The sequence below is a fragment of the Mustela lutreola genome, chromosome 8 (genome assembly GCF_030435805.1).
Source record: "Mustela lutreola isolate mMusLut2 chromosome 8, mMusLut2.pri, whole genome shotgun sequence".
Classification (NCBI taxonomy): domain Eukaryota; kingdom Metazoa; phylum Chordata; class Mammalia; order Carnivora; family Mustelidae; genus Mustela; species Mustela lutreola.
In genome coordinates this window covers 74,497,099-74,518,343 of record NC_081297.1, presented here as the reverse complement: position 1 = coordinate 74,518,343, position 21,245 = coordinate 74,497,099, and the positions used below count along the sequence as shown (strand labels likewise).

Here is a 21,245-nt window from a genome sequence, read left to right as displayed (position 1 = left end):
ACTTACTCAACTTCTAACTAGAATTTTGTATATCTGACCAGCATCTCCCCATTTCCTCTACTTGCCAGCTCTTGGTAACCATCATTTGATTCTTTAAGCTTGGTTTTTTTAGCGTTCACATATAGGTGCTATCATACAGTATTTGTCATTCTTTGTCAGAATTATTTCACTTAGTATAATGTATTATATATTTATTTCACTTAGTATAACTATTTTCACTTAGTATAATGTCCTCAAAGTCTTTTCACATGTTCTCTTAGCTGAAGAAGTTTCCATTGTACAAATATATGTGTGTGCGTGTACACACACACATACACACATCTCTTTCCATTTGACTGTCACTGGACACTGAGGTTGTTTCCACATTTTGCCTATTGTAAACAATGCTGCAATGAGTATGAGAATACAGGAATCCCTTCAAGATCCTGTTTTCATTTTCTTTAGACATATATAACCAGAAGTGGTATTGCTGGATCAGATGATAGTTTGGTCTTTAATTTTTTAAGGAGCTTCCTTATAGTTTTCCATAGTGGCTGAACCAACTTACATTCCCACCAATAGTGTACAAGGTCCCCTTTTCTTCACATCCTTCCCAACACTTGTTATCTCTTGCCTTTTTTTTTTCCCTAAAGAATTTATTTATTTGAGAGAGAGAGAAAGAGAGAGCATAAGAGGTGTGGAAGGGGCAGAGGGAGAAGCAGACTTTCCGCTGACCAGGGAATCTGATCCCAGGCTTGATCTCTGGACCTATGATCATGAGCCCCACATTGGGCTTCCAGCTCAGTAGGGAGTCTGCTTCTCCCTTTCCCTCTGTCTGCTGCTCCCTCTGCTTGTACTCTCTCTCTCTGTCAAATAAATAAAATAAAATCTTTATTAAAAAAAAAAAAAAAGAGCTGCTATTGTAACATCCCATACATTTGGGCTTCCATTCTCATTTGTTTCAAAATTTTTAAAATTTCTCTTTTGATTTCTTCTTTGACCCATTGGTTGCTCAGGAGTATTACTTAATTTTCACATATTTGTAAAATTTCCAGCTTTCCCCTATTATTGATATCTAGTTTCATACCATTGTAATGGGAAAAGAAGTACTTGGTATGATTTCAATCTTCCTAAATTTGCTAAGACTTCTTTTGTGTCATATGATATTCCTAGAGAATGTTCCATGCATGCTTGAGAATATCTATTTCGCTGCTGTTGGATAGAATGCCTATATATGTCTGTTAGGTCTGTTTGGTCTAAAGTATGGTTCAAGTTCAATATTTGTTGTTAATTTTCTGTCTGGATGATCTATTTGTGGTTGAAAGTAGGGTCCTAAAGTCCCCAGGTATTAATGTATAGTTGCATAACTTTCTTCAGATTTGTTAGTATTTGCTTAGTATATTTAGGTGCTCCATTTGTTGCGTGCATATATATTATAGCTATTGTATCTTCTTGACAAATTGACCCCATTATCATTATATAATGACCTTCTTTGTCTCTTGTTAACATTTTTCACTTGAAGTCTATTTTGTCTGATAAAATCATAGCTACCCCTGCTCTCTTTTGGTTTCCATTTACATGGACTATCTTTTTCCATCCCTTCACTTTCAGTCTGTGTGTGTCCTTAAAGCTGAAGTGAGTCTCTTATAGGCAGTATAGAGTTGGGTCTTGTTTTTTATCTTGCCAGCCACTCTATGCCTTTTGACTGGAGAATTTAATCCATTTACATTTAGAGTAAGTGTTAATAGTCAAGAACTTACTAATGCCAAACTAAGCCAGTTTTCTGACTTTTTTTTTTTTTTTTTTTTTTTTTTTTTGGCGTTCTCTGGCCCCTTTCTTCCTCTCTTGTAGCCTTTCCTTTGTGAATTGGTGATTTCCATAGTAGTTCTCTCTCTGATAACTTTCTCTTTATTTATGAATCTACTATGGGTTTTTGCCTTGTGTTAACAACCTAACTTCAATTGCATACAAACTCTCTACCCTTTCACTCTCCTTCTTTTAAGTTTTTAACATCACAACTTTTCTCTTTTTATATTGGAATTATACTACTTATAGTTATTTTTATACTTTGTCCTTTATACTTATATTTAAGTGGTTGATACACTGTCATATTAGAATATTCTGAATTGACTATATATATTTACCTTTACTGGTGTATCTGTCTATTTTCATGTTTTTTCATGTTACAAGTTACCTTCATTTCAATTCCAAGAACTCCTTTCAGCATGTCTTATAAGGCAGGTCTAGTGGCAATGGATTCCCTCAGCTTTTGTTTGTCTAGGAAAGACTTCATTTCTCCTTAATTTCTGAAGGATAATTTTATAGGATTATGTACTTTTTTATTCCTTGGAAATATCTTGTATTGCTCATGTCACAGCTATGTTCAAGAATTGTATCTCTCATATTATCTAGGAAATTTAAAATAGCTAAAAATATAAAATTTATATATATGATTTTATTTGGATTAAGAGAATAGAATTCTATGACAGAATATTTTCCTCATGATTTTATACCTTATAACCTAAATTAAAAATTTAAAATCAGTCTACTTAACACATTAATGTCTGAAACTTAAGCATTGTCTGTATAATTTAATTGTCAGATTCAAAAGGTTTCCCAAAAGCATACAGAGGAAGAGACAATGATTCTGGTGTCATAAAATGTTATCTACTTTATGTTAAACATAAGAATTCATGACACTGCTCACATCCAACATTTTCTTATTGCCAGTGCAATTCATTCTCCCATACTTGAAGTAGCTTCCTACTACTAACATAAGTTTTACTTTAAAGCAAAGAACCTCACAAACCCTCATGTTCCTAAATATAACATATGGTCTAAAAATTAGACCAGGGAGCAGGATGGTACAAACACTTTTTGACAAGAGAAAAGGGGCAAGAAAGACATGTGATAGTACCTTACTTGATGTAAGTTTTATATTTGTTCTGTCTCTGTACTTCCAGTCTAAGTGCTCTATTATGTTCCACAGAATAGCCATCTAATACAGGAGTGCTCTGTGATGTCCACCTAGCCCAGGGTGATGACAGATGGAAAAGATGAGCATGAGTGTGCCTCTTCCTCAAATTTCATTTTCTCTCACCCACAATAAATATTCCAAATTCTCAAATATAACTTTGTATTTAGATGTTCCTAAATTATTACAAGGAAGGATGGCTAAAGACTTCAAAAGAAACAATATTCTTTTAAAATATCTCTATGCTTACTTTGCGCTCATTTGTAATTTTTTAAATTAAGGTAGTTTCAAATTATTAATTAATAATATAGATAACTGTAATAAAGACTTTTATGGAGGCTCTTCAGATACAAATGAACAATATTAGAACATATGAATGTATACAGTTTGATGAAAAGACTGGTATACTATACAAATACAGCTTTGTCTGTGAGAAGAGATAATCTGACATCTAAAGCAATCAAATCATTCCTTCGATTAGGCTGCTCTTCCTTGAGACTAACATCTATGGTCTTTGAATGCTCCATATATCTAGATAGATGTGAAAATAAAAAGAAGTGGTTTTATCCTGGAAACTCTCAAAATCAAAGCAATAATGAAACTTTTTTGAATAACTGAATTTTATTTTCTTAATAGTTTCTCTCAGTGAAAACAAGTTTAAAGATTATAAACTGAGGAGCTTAAGGAATCAAGATAATTCAAAAGCAAACTGAAATTTTCTCATGATATAAAATATGTACCTACCTTTGTGGAATATAGAACATATGTTGGGGAGGTGGTTTATAGAGGACTCCTTCATACACAGGCCAGAGCCCGCTTAAAATTCTGAAGAGAGAACTTTTCCCACAACCATTAGGACCAGTTATCAAAAGATGCATTCCTTCTTGTACCTGAAGTAAGAAATAAAATGATAAACTGCTATATTTAAAAATGATTTCATTTGGCAGCATTTAAAAGTGATTCATTTTTTAAAAACTTTCAAACACATGATAACCCAGGGAGGGCAAGGATAAAAAAAAAAAAATCAGGATGGAGAATTTCCAGTTTTGCTCTGAAGCTAAAACTGAAACTAAAACTAAAAGCATCATAAAATAATCCAACTCCAAAGGAAATGAATCTTCTTGGAATGAGCACTGCCTTTCTAAAATTTTAATTGAGGTCTTGTCATCAGATACTACACACATATGTTGAAACACAGCCACATGGGAAATAAGAAAGTATAAAATTTTTAATTAAAATACATTTAATTTTACTTTATTTATTTTAATATTTGGTTAAATTTATATTGAATTCAAATAGAACTCTGTTGTATTTGTCAGTTGGAGTTATTAGCTACAAAGCTATTCTAAGATCCAGCTGGGTAGCTTAATTTTATACTTCAGCAGTCTGAAATGTTACACAGTCACAAAGGCCCATAATCAGTCAGATGAAATGATTCTAATTCTGTTTTATTCACAGATGGAGAAAATACATTTACCAAACCAAGACAGAGGAAAGCAACAGGATTATAATTTTGTCTTATGTCTAGGAATGAATTTAAAACCTATATATATGTATGTGTGTGTGTGTGTGTGTATATATATATATATATATATATATATATATATGTCAGAAGTCATTTATCCATTATCAACTGGATGGTTCTCTTTAGAATTTTCCTTTTTTTTGTCATTTAAATTTAAACAGTTGAATTTCATGAGTTCCCATTCCACCCAATAGGTTCAGGAAGTTGTCTTAGTATGGTATTTGAAGAGTATTAGAAAGAACAAGGAAAAGGAACAGCATTTAAAAATTTGCTCTAAGAACAATGATAACATTTCTAAGAACAAATGATATTTTGTAATGGTGATTAAAAAGTGAATACAGCATCAAAGTATGAGGGACAGGGGGCACCTGGGTGACTCAGTTGTTAAGCATCTGCCTTCGGCTCATGTCATGGTCCCAGGGTCCTGGGATCAAGTCCCCATCGGGCTCCCTGCTCAGTGGGAAGGCTGCTCCTCCCTCTCCCACTTGCCCTGCTTGTGTTCCCTCTCTGGCTGTGTTTCTCTCTGTTAAATAAGTAAAATCTTAAAAAAAAAAAAAAAGTATGAAGGACAGAACTCTACAGTATGCTTGTAGATAAAGCTTTGTATAATATCGATACAAATATTTAAGTATTAATGATATAGAATATATCATACTGAAAATTCAAAGATGAAAAACATTGTATTATTTGGATTATGCCAGTATAAGGAGTCCACTCCATGTCGGCAAACCGTATATAACATAAGCTGAAAACTTTTTGTTGAAAGAAGGTGGTAGAAAGAGGGAGGAAGGGAAGGGAAAGAATAGGGTTGGGATAGGGTTAAGAGAATAGAATTCTATGACAGAATTTATAATAAGTATATGTAAACCAAAAATTGTTGATATATATATTCCATCTAAATAATTAGACATTTCCTCTGTAAACACTGATTATTTACCATGTGCCAGACATTCTTCTAGGCACAAGGGATATAGGGCTACCCAAGGCAAACTCTCAGTTCTCATGGTTTACATTTCAATGGGAAAGATGGAAAAAAAGACATGAACGAAAAATTAGTTAGTGATAAATGCTATTCTAATAGCAAAAGAAGAAAGATGCATTTGGGAAAGATGGTGGCATTGTGGGGTTAGTGGCAGTGGCGGTAGTGAGCAGTGCTCCTTTTGATTGAGTGGTCAGAAAATCCTCTTTGAGGAGGTTATATTTCTCCTGAACCTGGGTGACAAGAGAAAACCAGTCAGAGCTAGAAGAGTATTTCAGACACTGGACACAGCTACCCCAAGGATGTAAGATGGGAGTAAGCTTGAGTCTAACATTTTACTATAGGTATTTTTTCTCCCTAATTGTAGCCAAACTGAAAAGCTATTTTAATAGAATAAAGTTTGAAAATCCTGGGAAAAGCCCCAAAAGAATTAATCTTGTGACTTGCTATGCTCTTTTACTAGAGAGAAGTTAGTTAAGGAAATGTAATTTGTAGAAGCATCAATACTTCGCAAATGATTTTTTTAAAGGTACGTGCCATGGCAAAAGGCATATTCATAAAATATTTTAAAAGCATCATTCTCAGGAATTCTAAGATATTTAACACATTTTGAGTCCTAATTGAAGCCTTTTCCACATTCAAATTATTTTACTGGCATAAATTTTCCCATGTTTAGTAAATAGCAAGTCTGAGGCAAAAATAATTCCCACATTCATTGAATTTTCTTCTCCAAACAGTTTTTAAATTCCACAATATCTACAAAAGGTTGAGAACATTTTCCACTAGAAACCTGCTTATTTGTCAATGCATACAGAGGAAACAGAACTTTCATTACATTTGGGACCTGACACTTTAAATAAGTGTCAGAAAAATACCAGTTATCATAAAGTGTACTATAATAACGTGTATCTTTGTAGAAGTTCAAAATTCATAATATATTTCTTAGATTATGTATTCTAAAATTTACTTTTTTATAAAAAAATACACTGAGCCCTGAGCTTTTTCACAGGAAGAGTGTGATAAGTCCACAATAATGCAATTAGTAGGTGGCAGAATTAAGACTTAATGTGCTTAATAAATGGAGCAATGAGAATTGATATTACAAAGTCTAACCTGACAAATTCCATATAAAAATTCATAAATTATAAATTACAAACTATTAATAAGTAATTAAACATTCCATGCATGGCTCTTCAAACGTTTTATTTCAAATCTACTTAAGATTATGGTACATCATTATACCTAATAGGTACTCATGACCAGATCCAAATAATTAAATCAGTCTGTAGGTCTATAAATGGAAAAATAAAGTCTAACCAAGTTGTAGTTAAAACACAATTTCTTGGGGGACTGGGTGGTTCATTGGGTTAAGCCTCTGCCTTTGGCTCAGGTCATGATCTCAGGGTCCTGAAATCAAGCCTTGCATCGGGCTCTCTGCTTGGCAGGGCGCCTGCTTCCCTCTCTTTCTTTGCCTGTCTCTCTGCCTACTTGTGATCTCTCTCTTTCTGTCAAATAAGTAAATAAAATCTTTTTAAAAACCCACAATTTCTCATATTTATTAACGCAGAATTTCCCTATGTTCAGTATTTATCATCTTCCAGCACTCCTATTCATTTGCAAACCCATCCTTTAAATTAAACCTATACTGAGGTCCATACTAAAATAATTTGTACATGTATTCTCATGCTCATGATTCTGTTACCAAGTCCAATCATGTCTTTGAACTACGCTTAAATGCCTGCATTATAATCATTTATGCTTATCTGCAAATTATTTTGTAACTTGAATTCCAAAATGTATGTTTAAATTGTACAATGCTTTAACTTAGGGCTTCAGGTTTGTTAAGCAATTTTTACATCTTGGTTTTTGCAATCAAGACATAGAACAATAAATAAAAAGATATCTCTTCTTTTCAACAAAATTAAAAACTAAATGTCAATCCATGAATCTTCTCTTTTTTTCCAAATGGAAGATGTGATTATTGGAAATATAAATTGAATTTAGGTAATATACAATAACAGAAGTAAACTTGCTAAGGACCTCTTTCCCTATATTGTAAATATATTACAGTAGAGGCTTATATATTTTGAGTCATCCCTATAAGGAAAAAATTAAAATTTATTTCCAGATATTAATTTCTGAGGAATTTTTCTTTTGTTCCCAGAAGTTACCTTGTACAGGCCCTCAGTGCACTGAGAAATTTTGATTTTCAACCTGGCAAAAAAGCAGTAGAAATCAAATTTCTCTTTCTCTTTGCTTTCTGAGGAAGTAACTGCTTCTGTAATTGAGCCACTGTGCATACCTTTCTTGATTTCCCCTCCTTTCCATACGCTCCTCCAAGTATTTAACATAAGGTACATGAATTCTGAGTTGTTTTGTATTAGTGGGATGGCAACAATCAGAAGATTCTTGAATATCATCTTACTTTGAAGTTTAGCCTGGAAGCCACCACTTCTCCCGTTGGTGTAATTATGGGAACATTTTCACAAATAATTCCATGATCCACATCAATAACTCTTCCTAAAAGTTAAGGAATAGTTCAAGTTATAAAAGCAATTGCACGTTGCATCTACATCTAGAGCAAATTTTAATGTAAATGTGGACATTCTGATGCATATATTTGGAAAATCTTTTTCAGAAACATGATTTTACAATAATCTAATGTCAATGTCATAATGAGAGCAAGATGAGATAAACTCTATCTGATGGAACCCAGGCCATATTCTTTACAATTACTTATTTCACTAAAGACTTTTCTTATTTAAAAAAAAAAAAAAAAGATACAGCACAGCAAAAAGGGAATTAAGGCAAAGAAGAGTACAATTTTAAAAAATGTGATAACCAAACTTAAGTTTAAAAACATGGAAGGATGAAGAACAATAAGATGTTAGCTCTAATTCTGTGTTTGAATTTTAAAAGCAAACAATTTGTTCTGCCATATGGGCAGTTTCCAAAAATAATTCTAGAAATTTGTCCTAAATACAAGTAGCATAATTTTCTTATGGTAATGTTAGTCACCACTCCTCAAATTGCAACACTAATTTTAGGAAGAACTGTTTAAATAAGCAAGTATTTGTTCTTTGTAAATGAAAAAAGGTATCTTCCAGAAATGTTTGGTTCTGTTGCTAAAGTAAATGTTTAAGTATAGGAAAATTTAAAACATTTGATTCAGTACCTTTGATCTCCAGTGTATCACTGAGGGGTACTTCTATGTTAGCTTCATTCTTGCTGTGGCTTTCAGACTCTTGCATGACAACAGCTCTCTTATAAATGCCTCTTTTCACTTCATCGAAGACCCAAAACATATTGTACACTCGAGCAGTATAGCCTGCTAATTCGGTGATCTAAAACCAACAGAGGGGATAAAATAGAGTTAATATATTCAAGACAGACTTTTTAAAAAAGATAGGCAACCCTATCAGCTTTCCTGATTTAATCTTACAGATCTTATTTTACTCTACATGAAAGAAAAATATATTTGATAACTATCACAATTAACAGTAAAAGAGAGAAACCAAGAGAGAAACACAGCAAGGTGTCGATGTCAGTTTGACTGGAATTACAAAACCTGTAAAAAATTATTCGTTCAAGCCAGGGTTCAAAATAAAATGTAAAGATTTTGAATGTTAGTGACTTCTAACAGTCAAATTTCTGATTTAGCTCCATTTATATGACAAATTTCGTTTCCAGAAAATTAGAAATTTTGTGAAAACTTAATGTCATAATGATCCTTTGTTTTGACATCTTTTTTTTTTTTTTCAATTTAAAACAAGATTTGGGGCTCCTGGGTGGCTCAGTGGGTTGGCCCCTGCCTTTGGCTCAGGTCATGATTTCAGGGTTTTGGGACTGGGCTCTCTGCTTGGCGGGGAACCTGCTTCTCCCTCTCTCTCTGACTGCTTCTCTGCCTGCTTGTGATCTCTCTCTCTGTAAAATAAATAAATAAAAAATCTTAAAAAAAAAAAAAAAAAAACAGAAAATTTTAAATATAAGAAAAACACATTTTTTTCCTTATCATGAAATGAATGTTTCTGAGTCTAATTGATTGTCAACATTCCTGAACTTTACCAAAGGAAATACCCCTCAGTGGATATCAATATTGGGAGTAAGCTCAGTGAAAAGATTCAAATCCTTTTCAGTCCAAATCCCACAGCTCAGCTTCTTTTCAAGCCAAACATGATGTACGGCCAAAGAAAAACATTAAATATGACTTTTATTCTAGGTGAGATTATAAAATGAGATCAATCTCTGCTTTAGTACATAAGGCTCAGTAGAATGGGGTCTTGCTCTTATTCTGCCAGTTATCCAATTTAGAAGAAAACTCCTGCTGTTTTTCTGTTAGAAGAACACCTTGTTATCAGGGTAATGTGAAAGCTGACTCATCTCCTGTGAAGACCATCTTCCTCAGTGAAAAGGAAAACACAAAAACCATTCCCTTTTAGGAATATTTACCAGGAAATTGGCACCAATAAGCAAGGCATGTCACTAACAAACCGTGGAATAATACAATACAATGCTGACATTTGTGTAAGATTTATGGGTGTGCAAGACTGAAGCCATAAATGAGTAGGTGTTTTTATCAAAAGCCTTCCACTGCATGTCTCCACTGTCATTAGCATTGCATTTCTATATATTAATGTTGTAACAATTTAAGAGGTAATTTCTAAAGTGTTATCTTGAAGGATCTCTTTAGTTCCCTAGTGGAGGAAAACAGCTAAGAATTAACAAAACACAGATTCAAAAGAAACTGGGGTAAATATATTTGCATAGAGAAAAAAATCCAAAAACTAAATGCACGGGTCAAAGAAAGGCAGGAGGCAATGAGTTAATACAGTAGGATGTAGGATGGAGTGGGCAGAGCGTCTCAAAAAATCGGAGAATGTGACTGTGGCCAAATGACTTTGGTATACATGGCAGGGAGTTTGCCCTGGGACTCTTATTCTGAAAAGAGATCTTGTTCCCTGTGGAACTCGCCGAGAGAAGGCCTGGGGCTTTCCTGTGCTGTCACGGTGGTAGTAAGATTCTTAGGAAGTAAGCATTCTATGATCCCAAGTACACCCAGAAAATAAAGCAAAATGCAATTATTTCTTGTATTAGATATAGAAATATAGAAAAACTGGTCAATATTCTTTCTGTGAGTATTGACTGTGAAATATTTTAGATAGCAAAGTATTTTAATATGAGATGGATAAAATTTTGATTTGTCATTTAATTTTAATAAGGGATTTGTTACATCAAAAAAAAAACTATCCCTAAAACTCTATCTATAGATTATCAAAATTACTACTTGAAAAAAAAAATTAAAGATTTATTTATTTATTTATTTATTTATTTGAGAGAGCTAGAGAGAAAGAGAGCATGTGTGAGCACAAGCAGGGGCAGGGGCAGAGGAGAGAGAGAATCTAACTCTCAGGTTGAAGTTGCAGCAGACACAAGGGCTGGGCAAGGGGTGGGGGTCATAGGGGTGGGGAGGTGTGGGTGGGTGGTAAGGCTTGATCCCAGGATCCTGAGATCATGACCTCAGCAGACTCTGAGAGTCAGCCTCTTAACTGACTAAGGCACCCAGGCGCCACTGAAAAAATTTTTTTAAAAACGGAGTTGTTTTGGTATGTGACCCTAAACAATTGGTTTTACTTTTTTATTTGTATTATTTTTATTTTTTGTAAAAATCTTAATTATTTATTTGACAGAGACACAGTAAGAGAGAGAACAGCAGGGGGAATGGGAGAGGGAGAAGCAGGCTTCCCCACAAGTAGGGAGCCCAGTGAGGGCTCAATCCTACGACCCTAGGATCATGACCTGAGCTTAAGGCCAAACGCTTAACAAACTGAACCAGCCAGGCACCCTGGTTTTACTTTTTTAAGGAGCCCCAATTGGATAAATCAGCTGTTGAAGGACACTAAAAATTTTGTGAGCAAATCACAAACTTTGTTACTCTTTCATATGGTCTATTCAAGAATGATTTAATTGGCAGAGGAATTTACAATGATGCTCCGGCGATTCATATTGATACAAAAGTCACAAGAGTAATTAATGGTGAAAATAACTGGTCATGGGAATATCATATAATAGCAGAAATGAATAATTTCTAATTTTAACCCTCTGATATCTGCAAATCTTATTACCATTTTTTCAGCAAATATTTCTTGACCAAATACAATATTCCACACATTAAAACAAATATTAAAATGCAAAGATAAGTAAATGGATGTTGCTTTCCTCTCAGGGTCTGGTGGGCAATTATAACATGGTATTGCACCAGAACACAGAGAAGGAAGACCCAGACTTTGCAGAGACAGTAGAATCACAAGAAGGTTTTAGATGTGGTCAGTGAGGGTTGACTTGACATGAAGGATGAGTAAAAGTCTGCAAGGTATATATTATTGGCTAATACTTATTGAGTTCTAAATATGTGTTGTTTTAAATATCCTACATCTATTAACTCACAACAACCCTACCAAGTAATGCTACATTATATGCATTTTACAGATAAGGAGACAAACAGATTAAGAAACTTGATCAAGTTCACATAATTTGCACATACTAGAGCAAGATTTTAAATTTAGGTGCTCTGGTTCCAGAATCCATACCTAATAGACTTTTTCAGAAAACAAATATGTCATACTATAGACAGAAAAAGAGGAGTTACAATTAAGAGCAATTAAGAGTGTAAAAACTAGAATATTAGCAGCAATACATGTGGGAGTTGCTGCCCTTTATCTTGATTATACTCTTAGGAATTTTTAGTAGAGAAAAGATATGTTTCCAAATTGCTAAGTATATCTGATAATTTACATTTTTCTTGATTTTCATATGTATCATTTTAATCAAATAGACAACAAGATATACCAGTACCTCTTTGTATGAAGACATAATCCTTTCAATAGCATCGGCTCCAGAGGCCAGTAAATTTCGAGCAGTGGTAAAGGCTTCTGTCCGTTCACTAACCATAGCTTGTTTTTGGCCATCTTCTAGATCTAAAAGCAAATTACAAAACTATTGAGTTTTTTCAGGTGAACTATTTTCTTTTTACAAATGAAATTGCAGCTAAAAAACCCACATTGTAAATATTTCATTAGTATCAGCAATTTCCTAGAAATTTAATGAATTATTGAAAATAGAGTATTTGTACCAGATTTTATTTAAAGCTTCCTTTTGTTTTATTATTTTTCTAGGAGGAGAGTTAATACACTTAATTAAAAATTAAATCTATTTTCATTTAGCATTCATTTAACCCTTTCCAAATTCAATTCTCTACCCCTCTTAACCAACTGAGCCACCCAGGCGCCCAATTCTCTACCCCTCTTATGGTTAGGTAATAAAATACTATGGATTTGGTCAAAAAAATATTAATAACTGGAATATAAGCAAATATTTCTAGTGTGGTTCTTTCAATTGAACTGCAGATTAGCTGACCTTCATAATCTAGACTCAGTTCATCTGTTTCACCTAAGCTGCCCCTACATTCCACAGCACCTCAAACATGCAATATTCTGTTTATCCTTTGGTATTTGCATATACCATTTCTTCTGAGTTTAAAATACTTCCTTCCTTTCTTGCCTAGTTCTTTCTTCCTTAAAGTTAACTCTTTAATATAGGTTTGAGTGGAAAACCTTGTCTGGCTTTTCCAATGGATTATAAATTCCTTAAAAGTCAAGACTATGTTTTGTATTCTTTATTCCCAGTACCAAGCAGAGTGTCTAGCACATGGTACTCCTCAGTGTATACTGAATGAATGCATGGGTGAGTAAATGGGTAGGTAGATGAACATCCTAAATTTCTGTCAATGCAGAATTATGGTCAAGAGTAGGAGTTAGACTGTTTTTTTGTTTTGTTTTGTTTTTTTAAGATTTTACTTATTTATTTGACAGAGATCACAAATAGTCAGAGAGGCAGGCAGAGAGAGAGGATGAAGCAGGCTCCCCGCTGAGCAGACAGCCTGATGGGGGGCTTGATCCCAGAACCCTGGGATCATGACCTGAGCTGAAGGCAGAGGCTTTAACCCACTGAGCCACCCAGGTGCCCCTAGACTAGGTTTGAATCCAGGCTCTACCACTTATTGACAAATGGTAAGATAAGTAGAACAAGCCAGTTATCCTCTCTATACCTATTTTTTCATGTGTAAATGAGGGAATTAATACTAATATCTGAAACAATTCTATCTCAAAGGATTGTTGTGGGGCTTAAAGGTGAAATACAAATGAAGTAGTAGCCCAACCCTTGGCCCATAATAAGTTCTCTAAATGTTAGCTAGTATTACTTTCTCTAGTTATTATTATTATTATTATTGCATATTACTCAATTCAGTCTTATTCTTCTAAATTATTCTCCCCAGTCATTACTTTAAACTTCCCATCAATATGATTCTCTATTTGGTTCTTCTATAAATTGTCTACAAAGTTCTAAATTAAATACTGTAAACTAGTGAAAGTATTAGAATGATATGATATAGATAGCCATAGGCCCCTTTTGATATATATTTCTTTCTGGTTTATCTCAGTGTGGAAGTTGTTGTTGTTGTTTTTTTTTCTATAACAATGCAGATATTTAACTTGTGCCCTCCTAGAACTACCAGCTACTTTTACCTTTACTTGCTTATAGACAGCTCAGCTGAGTTGGGAAGGGATCCATGCATAATATAAGGTAGAATTCACTCAGCAGATATTTACTGAACAACTAGATGTGCAAGAATTTAGGCAAGGTGTTATAAGATATATAAGGATAAATGTGATTTTCAGACTCTTTCCTTAAGGGCCTCATGGTTTGGTAAGAAAGAGAAGACAAATTTCTAACTAACCGTTGAGAGCAGTCTATGAAGAGAGTTAATGTGAAGTGTTTGCAGAAGGCAGAAAATAATTTGTAGCTGCAAGAGACAGGGAATGCCTCATGGAGGAGCATACTATGAGAAAGGCCTTGAAGACTATGTACAATTTTAAAGAGACTACAAGTACAGCATAAGCAATGGCACAGAAAAAGGAAATTTGAAGCAATGTCAATTGAATGATAAATAGCCTTGTCATGTAACAGTATGGGTGGTGTCAGGCACAAGTTTCGTTTGAGCATCAAAATCACCATATGTTCATGGGGACCTTCTATGATAGTCCAGTATGGCCCCTCCTCGTTCTACTGTCAGTCACTGCTTTGCAAACTACCTTTAGTTCCCTTGAAGTTAGTTAGTTTCCCTAAGAATGAAAAAAAAAAAAAAAAAAAAGGTTTTGAGTGCTGGTAGAAGTGAGGAGTGAAAAATGTGACTGAATAAATAGATTGAGAATAGAACATAGATATTCTTAAATACATTTAAGTGTGTGATAAAATTTAGATAGCTACAAAAAAATTACCAAATGATTCTCAGCAAACTACCAAAATAATGAATTGCTGTGTCAGTTAAAGTTCTAAGAATAGTTTTGGCTCACAGAGAATCTGACTGATGATCTAAAATAATTATGGCATTTTATGAATTTGGGTTAAAAGGGGTTTGAGTAGCAGCTTGCATCGACAGCCTCTGTTAAGAAGGAGAAACATGAGCACAGATGGACTTATATTTGATATGGCATGGTACTTTCCATGTTGCTTTGGCAGATTAATGCCTACTGGGCTTTCTTCATGCTTTTAGCAACAAAATTACAAATCGCTGTGAACAGATTTCATCTGACTTTTTTTCTACTGGTTGTTTTTTGGCAGGTACTATGAGAACAGTGCCCGTAGTATTTTGTCATGCACTCAACAGTCAATTGCATAACCTCTGTGAAAAAACCAGATTCCTTAGTTTCAGAATATAAATTCATGGCCTCAGGAACTCATTTATTTTGTATCATAGGTCAACCCATTTTATTTTCCTCACCAAATATTTTAAACGTTTTGTCAAATGTTTCTCACTTGAGGATATAATATTTAACATTCTGCCCATCTTACCGCTACTTTCCAGCTCCACTAATAAAAGGTATTGTACTGAAAATGGTGACATCTGCTATTACTCACTGAAAAGGTGAGAAAGGATTTAGGAACTAAAATTATGTCATTAGACGCTTGTCAAAACCCATGCAAGTGTACAATGCAAAGAAATACACCCTAACGTAAATTATGCACTTCAGTTAATAATGCATACATATGGATTCATCAGTTGTAACAAATGTACCACACAAATACAGGATGTAAATAATGGGAGAAACTGTGGAGGAGAGGAGACATTTGGAATTCTTTCTGATCATTTTTTTCCATAAGCTAAAAACTGCTCTAAGAAAATTAAGTGTATTAATTTTTTAAAAGTTAAAAAAAAAGTTGGTTATTCGTCTGTGATTTTTCTTTGGACTTATAACCTGAGTTTATTTCTTTTCATTTACACTTTACCCTTATCATCTTGACAAATCTCAAGCTTTGTGCAATGGCAGTATCCTAACCAATGAGGTTTATCCCAGGTGCAACAGTTGCTAATTGAAAACTATCACCTTGACAAATCTCAGCAAAAACTTATGGTCTTCTCCTACCTCATACCATATATAAATATCAAATCTAATTGGTTTGAAGATCCCCATGTGAAATGAAAAAACCAATAAAATTCTGGAAGATAAAATAGGAAATTATCTTTATGTCCTTGGATTAGGCAAGTATTTCTTAAACAGGGCATAAAACCACTAACCCCACACAAAAAAAATGATTGATAAATTGAACTATGTTAAAATTATGAACTCTTCTTATACACTGTTAACAGACTGAAAAGTATAAATACAATGGGAAAACTGGTATTTGTGTGTGTGTGTATGTCTGATGAAAGTCACATAACAGAGTACATAAGAGCTTTGAAACCAATAAGAAAAAAAACAGATAAGTCCATTTAAAAGTGAACAAAGAAATCATTGATACTTCATAAGAAAGGCTACCCAAATAGCAAGTAAACAAATAGAAAGTACTTAATTTCATTAGTCATCAGAGAAATTTAAATTAAAACCACAATGATGTACCACTATGCACTCACAGAAACACTAAAATGAAAAAGACTGATATCAAACATTAACAAATGCTTGTGGAGCAACTAGAACTCTCATACATACTGTATGATACTATTTATACAAGTTTCAAACCCAGCAAACACTGATCAATGGTTAGTAAAATAATTACCTTTACTGCAGCATGTTTGGGGCAGGAATAAGTTAGGGATGCAATAGTGGACTGAGGATGGGGATAAAACTGGAAGGAGCTAGGGGTTCTGGGATGAAGGTATGTTTCTATTTTTTGTGACTAGTGATTATGTATATGTGTTAACTTTGTGGCAGTTCATTGAGTGGTACACTAGCAACTGGGTCCTTATGGCCTATATGTTATACTTTAAAAATTCCATCTGCCAATAGCTATGTAATAGGGATAGCTAATTATAGCTTAAAAGTATATCTTTCATGTGTTTTGCTAATTACTGTTATAATAATTGGTCAACAGGAGAAGTATATTCAAATTGACCCATAATATAAAATTATATTCCAATAATTTTACATTAGAATATGAAACACTAATACAACAAGAGTTATGGATATAGCCTTATTAGAGGTACATTTTAGGAATAAAAAACATCACCCATGTTACTAGGTGATGATAGTGGCAGGAGGGACCTATAAACAGCTTTCTCTCGCCTTGCCCAGAACTGTTCTTGATATAAAGTGGCCTATAACATTAAAAAAATTGAGGGGATACTAGATGACCAACAGACACAGAAAAGATGCTCAACATCACTCATTATCAGGGAAATACATGTCAAAACTATAATGAGGTATCACCTCACATCTGTCAGAATGGCTAAAACCGGAACACAAGAAACAAGTGTTGGCAAGGATGTAGAGGAAAAGGAACCTTTGTGCACTGTTGGAGGGAAGGCAAAGTGGTGCTGCCACTGTGGAAAACAGTATGGAGGTTCCTCAAAAAATTAAAAGTAGAACTACCATATGATCTAGTAATCTTCAGCAAGGGGAACTTACCTAAAGAATACAAAAAAATGTATTCAAAGGGATACACGCACCCCTATGTTTATAGCAACATTATTTACAATAGCCAAAGTATGGAAGCAGCCCAAGTGTCCATCAACTGGTGAATGGATAGAAAAGATGTGGTATACATACATAATGGAATATATTCAGCCATAAAAAAGAATGAAATCTTACCATTTGCAACAACAGTTGAGTTGCAACAACAAGAGTTAGAGATTACAATGCTAATTGAAATGAGTCAGTCAGAGAAAGGCAAATACTATATGATTTCACTTAAGTGGCATTTAAGAAAGAAAATGAATGAGCAAAGAAAAAGAAGAAGACTGAGAAAGGGAGAGAGAAACCAAGAAACAAGCTCTTAACTTGAATGGCTATCAGATGGGAGGCAGATGAGGGAGATGTGTGAAGTAGGTGATGGAGATTAAGGAGTGCACTTTGCTTGATGGCTTCCAGGTGATGGATGGAATTGCTGAATCACAATATTGAATACCTGAAGCTAATATAACACTATGTTAACTATACTTTAAATTAAAAAAATTGAGATGATATCTCCCAGGTAACTATTTTCTTCATATAATTTCAGTCTCTCTCTTAATATAAAATAAAGAGGGTAATACCTTATAAAAAACAAAATAGAAAATATACATAATTAACCATTCCAGTGCCTCTTTTTCAACCATTTGGTCACATGATTACTTAGTGTCAAACTAAGTTAAATACCTTCTAGAGCAATTTCCAATGCAGGTAATATGGAGGGAGCATTGTGAAGGGCAAAAAGGCAGTGCACTAGGAATTATATGGTGTCTTCTATCCTTCATGCTTCCACTAACCATTTGTGCAATTCTGGGGCTCCACACTAGATGACTCGGAAGCTCCTCTTTTCATGTGAAAATAGCATGATTCCATTTGCAATTTCATAATGGGAACTTAAATATAAACATAATCCTGTCCTTACCATAAGATTTCACTTAAAGTTGTAGGTAAATAGTATTACAAAACTATTGTAGAACCATTTTTCTTATCTCCTCCAAAAATAAAAAATTATGCATGCTCTTCCTCCTATTGGCGTTTTTACCTCTGGTTTGCTAATCATTTCCAAATGCCTTGCTCCTTTAACTACAATAACCATGCCAGCAAACATCTATTGAGCCTTTCTTATGAGGCAGGCAATATTCTAAGTTTCACACATGCCATCTTCCTTAATCCTTGTAACTACCTTGCTATAATTTCCCCCATTTTGGAACTGAGAAAATTGAAGCTCAAAATGGTTAAATGATTTGCCCATAGTCACAGCCTTACATAGTAAGAAAATAACCCAGCATCTGACCCAGAAAATCTGACTCCAGTACCCACACAGTAGGAATATAAAAATATTAACAATTGCTTCCACCTAAGTTTCAACTTTACATCAAGGACTGTTTCAAAGCACATTAAATGCTTTATATATAATTTCCTAACAATTCTGTGAGATATATATTCTTATCCCTATAGTTAAGATGGGAAAGCTGGGACATAAAAATTTATGTAACTTTCTCAAGGATGGATAAGTATTAAACAGCAGAGTCAAAATTTGAGCAGGGGCCTGCTTCTTTCTCTATTCTTTTATTTCTTTTATCTATTCTACTTTTTCTCCTTTTCTCTTTGCCATATCTGTTTTATTCACCCACTTTTTTTCCATGTATTTTTGCCTTAAAATACACAGTATCATGTACTGGGTTCATCTCTAACATAAGGGACAACGCAGGGCATATGTGTAAATTAAGATTGAAGACAACATTAGAATATAGCGTATGGGACGCCTGGGTGGCTCAGTGGGTTAAAGCCTCTGCCTTCGGCTCAGGTCATGATCCCAGGGTCCTGGGATCGAGCCCTGCATCGGGCTCTTTGCTCAGCGGCGAGCCTGCTTCCCCTTCTCTCTCTGTCTGCCTCTCTGCCTACTTGTGATTTCTCTGTCAAATAAATAAATAAAATCTCTAAAAAAAAAAAAAAAAATAATAATATAGGGTATGTAATTCCAAGACCTACAGCGTCAAAGACATATCATTATCTAAAAAAATAAATAATTTTATCCGAGTAGAATAGTAACTTAATATTTTCATGTGTTAAATTATTATAGGTCAAATATATTTAGTAAAAATATGCACATAAACATGATAAGCAAACAGGTAGTAACTTAAGAAATTATAGAAGATCTTGAAGTGGGGACACCTGGGTGGCTCAGTGGGTTAAAGCTTCAGCCTTCGGCTCGAGTCATGATCCCAGGGTCCTGGGATCGAGCCCCGCATCAGGCTTTCTGCTCAGCGGGGAGCCTGCTTCTTCCTCTCTCTGTCTGCCTCTCTGCCTACTTGTGATCTCTGTCTGTCAAATAAATAAATAAAATATTTAAAAAAAAAAAAAGATCTTGAAGTGTACTCTCATAATGTTGACATATGAATTTACTTTTTGTCTATGTAATTGTCTTATTGCTTCTCTTTGTATAAAATTTTCTTCTAAAGGAAGCTTTAAGAATTACCTTGTTCATTTGCATAAATGTAATTATTATCATAATTTCTATTTAAAATTTTAATGTTTCTTTAGGTTAATAAGATATTTTCAGGATTTATAAGATTTATTTCTAAACATCTTATTACATCACCTGTAGAAGTAAGACTTTTAGATCCTTCGCACACACTGTTTACTTCTAACTTGTCTCTGTGGGGTTAATTTGTCACCAGTGGGGTTAATTTGTCACCATTAATAGCTACATTTTCTCTGTTCTATGTTGAATACTTCAGGGTTTTCTAATAAGACCAGTGCTTCCAAGGAATAACGTAACTACACCATAATCTTGTCATTGGGGTTATCTCTAATATACATTATGTATGAAACTTTTATTCATAAATTTAAAGAGACTCACTATGAATATCTGATGATTTTGTCAAGTTTCTTAGTAAAACTAATCTTAAGACCATAGGTTTTTAAGTGTGTCTTTTTTTTCTCTAATGCTCTTCTGAAAAAATAATCATTTCATTATGGAAGGATTAAATCTAAAAATATTATTACTAACAATGCTCTTTTCAATATAAACTTAATAAAATTATTTTAAAAAATAAAGTATGAAAATAGATGAAATTTAGTTTTCCCAGCAGTCTTAATACATTAGCTATTAGAGAGTTATGATGTAGAATATATTTGGTGTATGTATAGTACTCATCACAAAGGACGGACAAATCTTAATTTACTAAAGTGAACAATTTTAGGTTAAGAATGACTCAAATTTGACAAATATTTTTGTAAGAATTGGGTAAAGCATTGAAGCACAGTTTCAATATATTAAAGAAAAGGTAATTTTGTCTTTGTTTTTATTAGATGACTTCAAACAAATAACTACTGATTCTCAATTCTGTACCTAAAATAACTGTAATATAGTGTGGATTCTGTCACACTGTTATTAGTATTAGTCTTTTGTTTTCTAGGTAATAATTGTCACCATAGATCAAGAACAGCAAAAGTATGCTCTGTACTTTCTAAATATTATTTTACTAAATCCTCACAATGACTCTCTGAAGTAGCCTTTCTGATTTTCATTTTATAGATGGGGAAACTGATTTTTATAAAGTTTAATTAACATGACTTAGAGGATACAGGCAGGAAGAGGGAAAGCCAAGATTTGAGCAAATCTCTGTCTCATTACAAAGCCCATGCTTTTCTCTAGCGCCTTCCACACCAAGGCCAATTTTGGTCAAGTGGTTTTTAAAGAGGAGGAAGAATATTTTGGAAGAAGAAGAGAAAACAATCCTCCTTTAATTAATTCTCCCCGTCCTTGCCAATTACAACCCG

At 33.9% G+C, this 21,245-nt stretch overlaps 1 protein-coding gene and 1 pseudogene across 1 annotated transcript in view; one reads left to right on the top strand and one right to left on the bottom strand.

Annotated features, from left to right (window-relative positions):
* Nucleotides 1–21,245, bottom strand: part of ABCD2 (ATP binding cassette subfamily D member 2) — a 68,114-nt gene that overhangs the window by 37,423 nt on the left and 9,446 nt on the right. The window contains exons 4-7 of the mRNA XM_059185646.1: nucleotides 12,310–12,431; nucleotides 8,633–8,801; nucleotides 7,883–7,977; nucleotides 3,698–3,843 (exon numbers count right to left, since the gene is read on the bottom strand). Coding sequence (XP_059041629.1) covers nucleotides 3,698–3,843; nucleotides 7,883–7,977; nucleotides 8,633–8,801; nucleotides 12,310–12,431 — 532 coding nt within the window. The remainder of the gene's footprint in view (nucleotides 1–3,697; nucleotides 3,844–7,882; nucleotides 7,978–8,632; nucleotides 8,802–12,309; nucleotides 12,432–21,245) is intronic.
* On the top strand, nucleotides 15,825–15,990 carry LOC131839963 (U4 spliceosomal RNA; annotated as a pseudogene).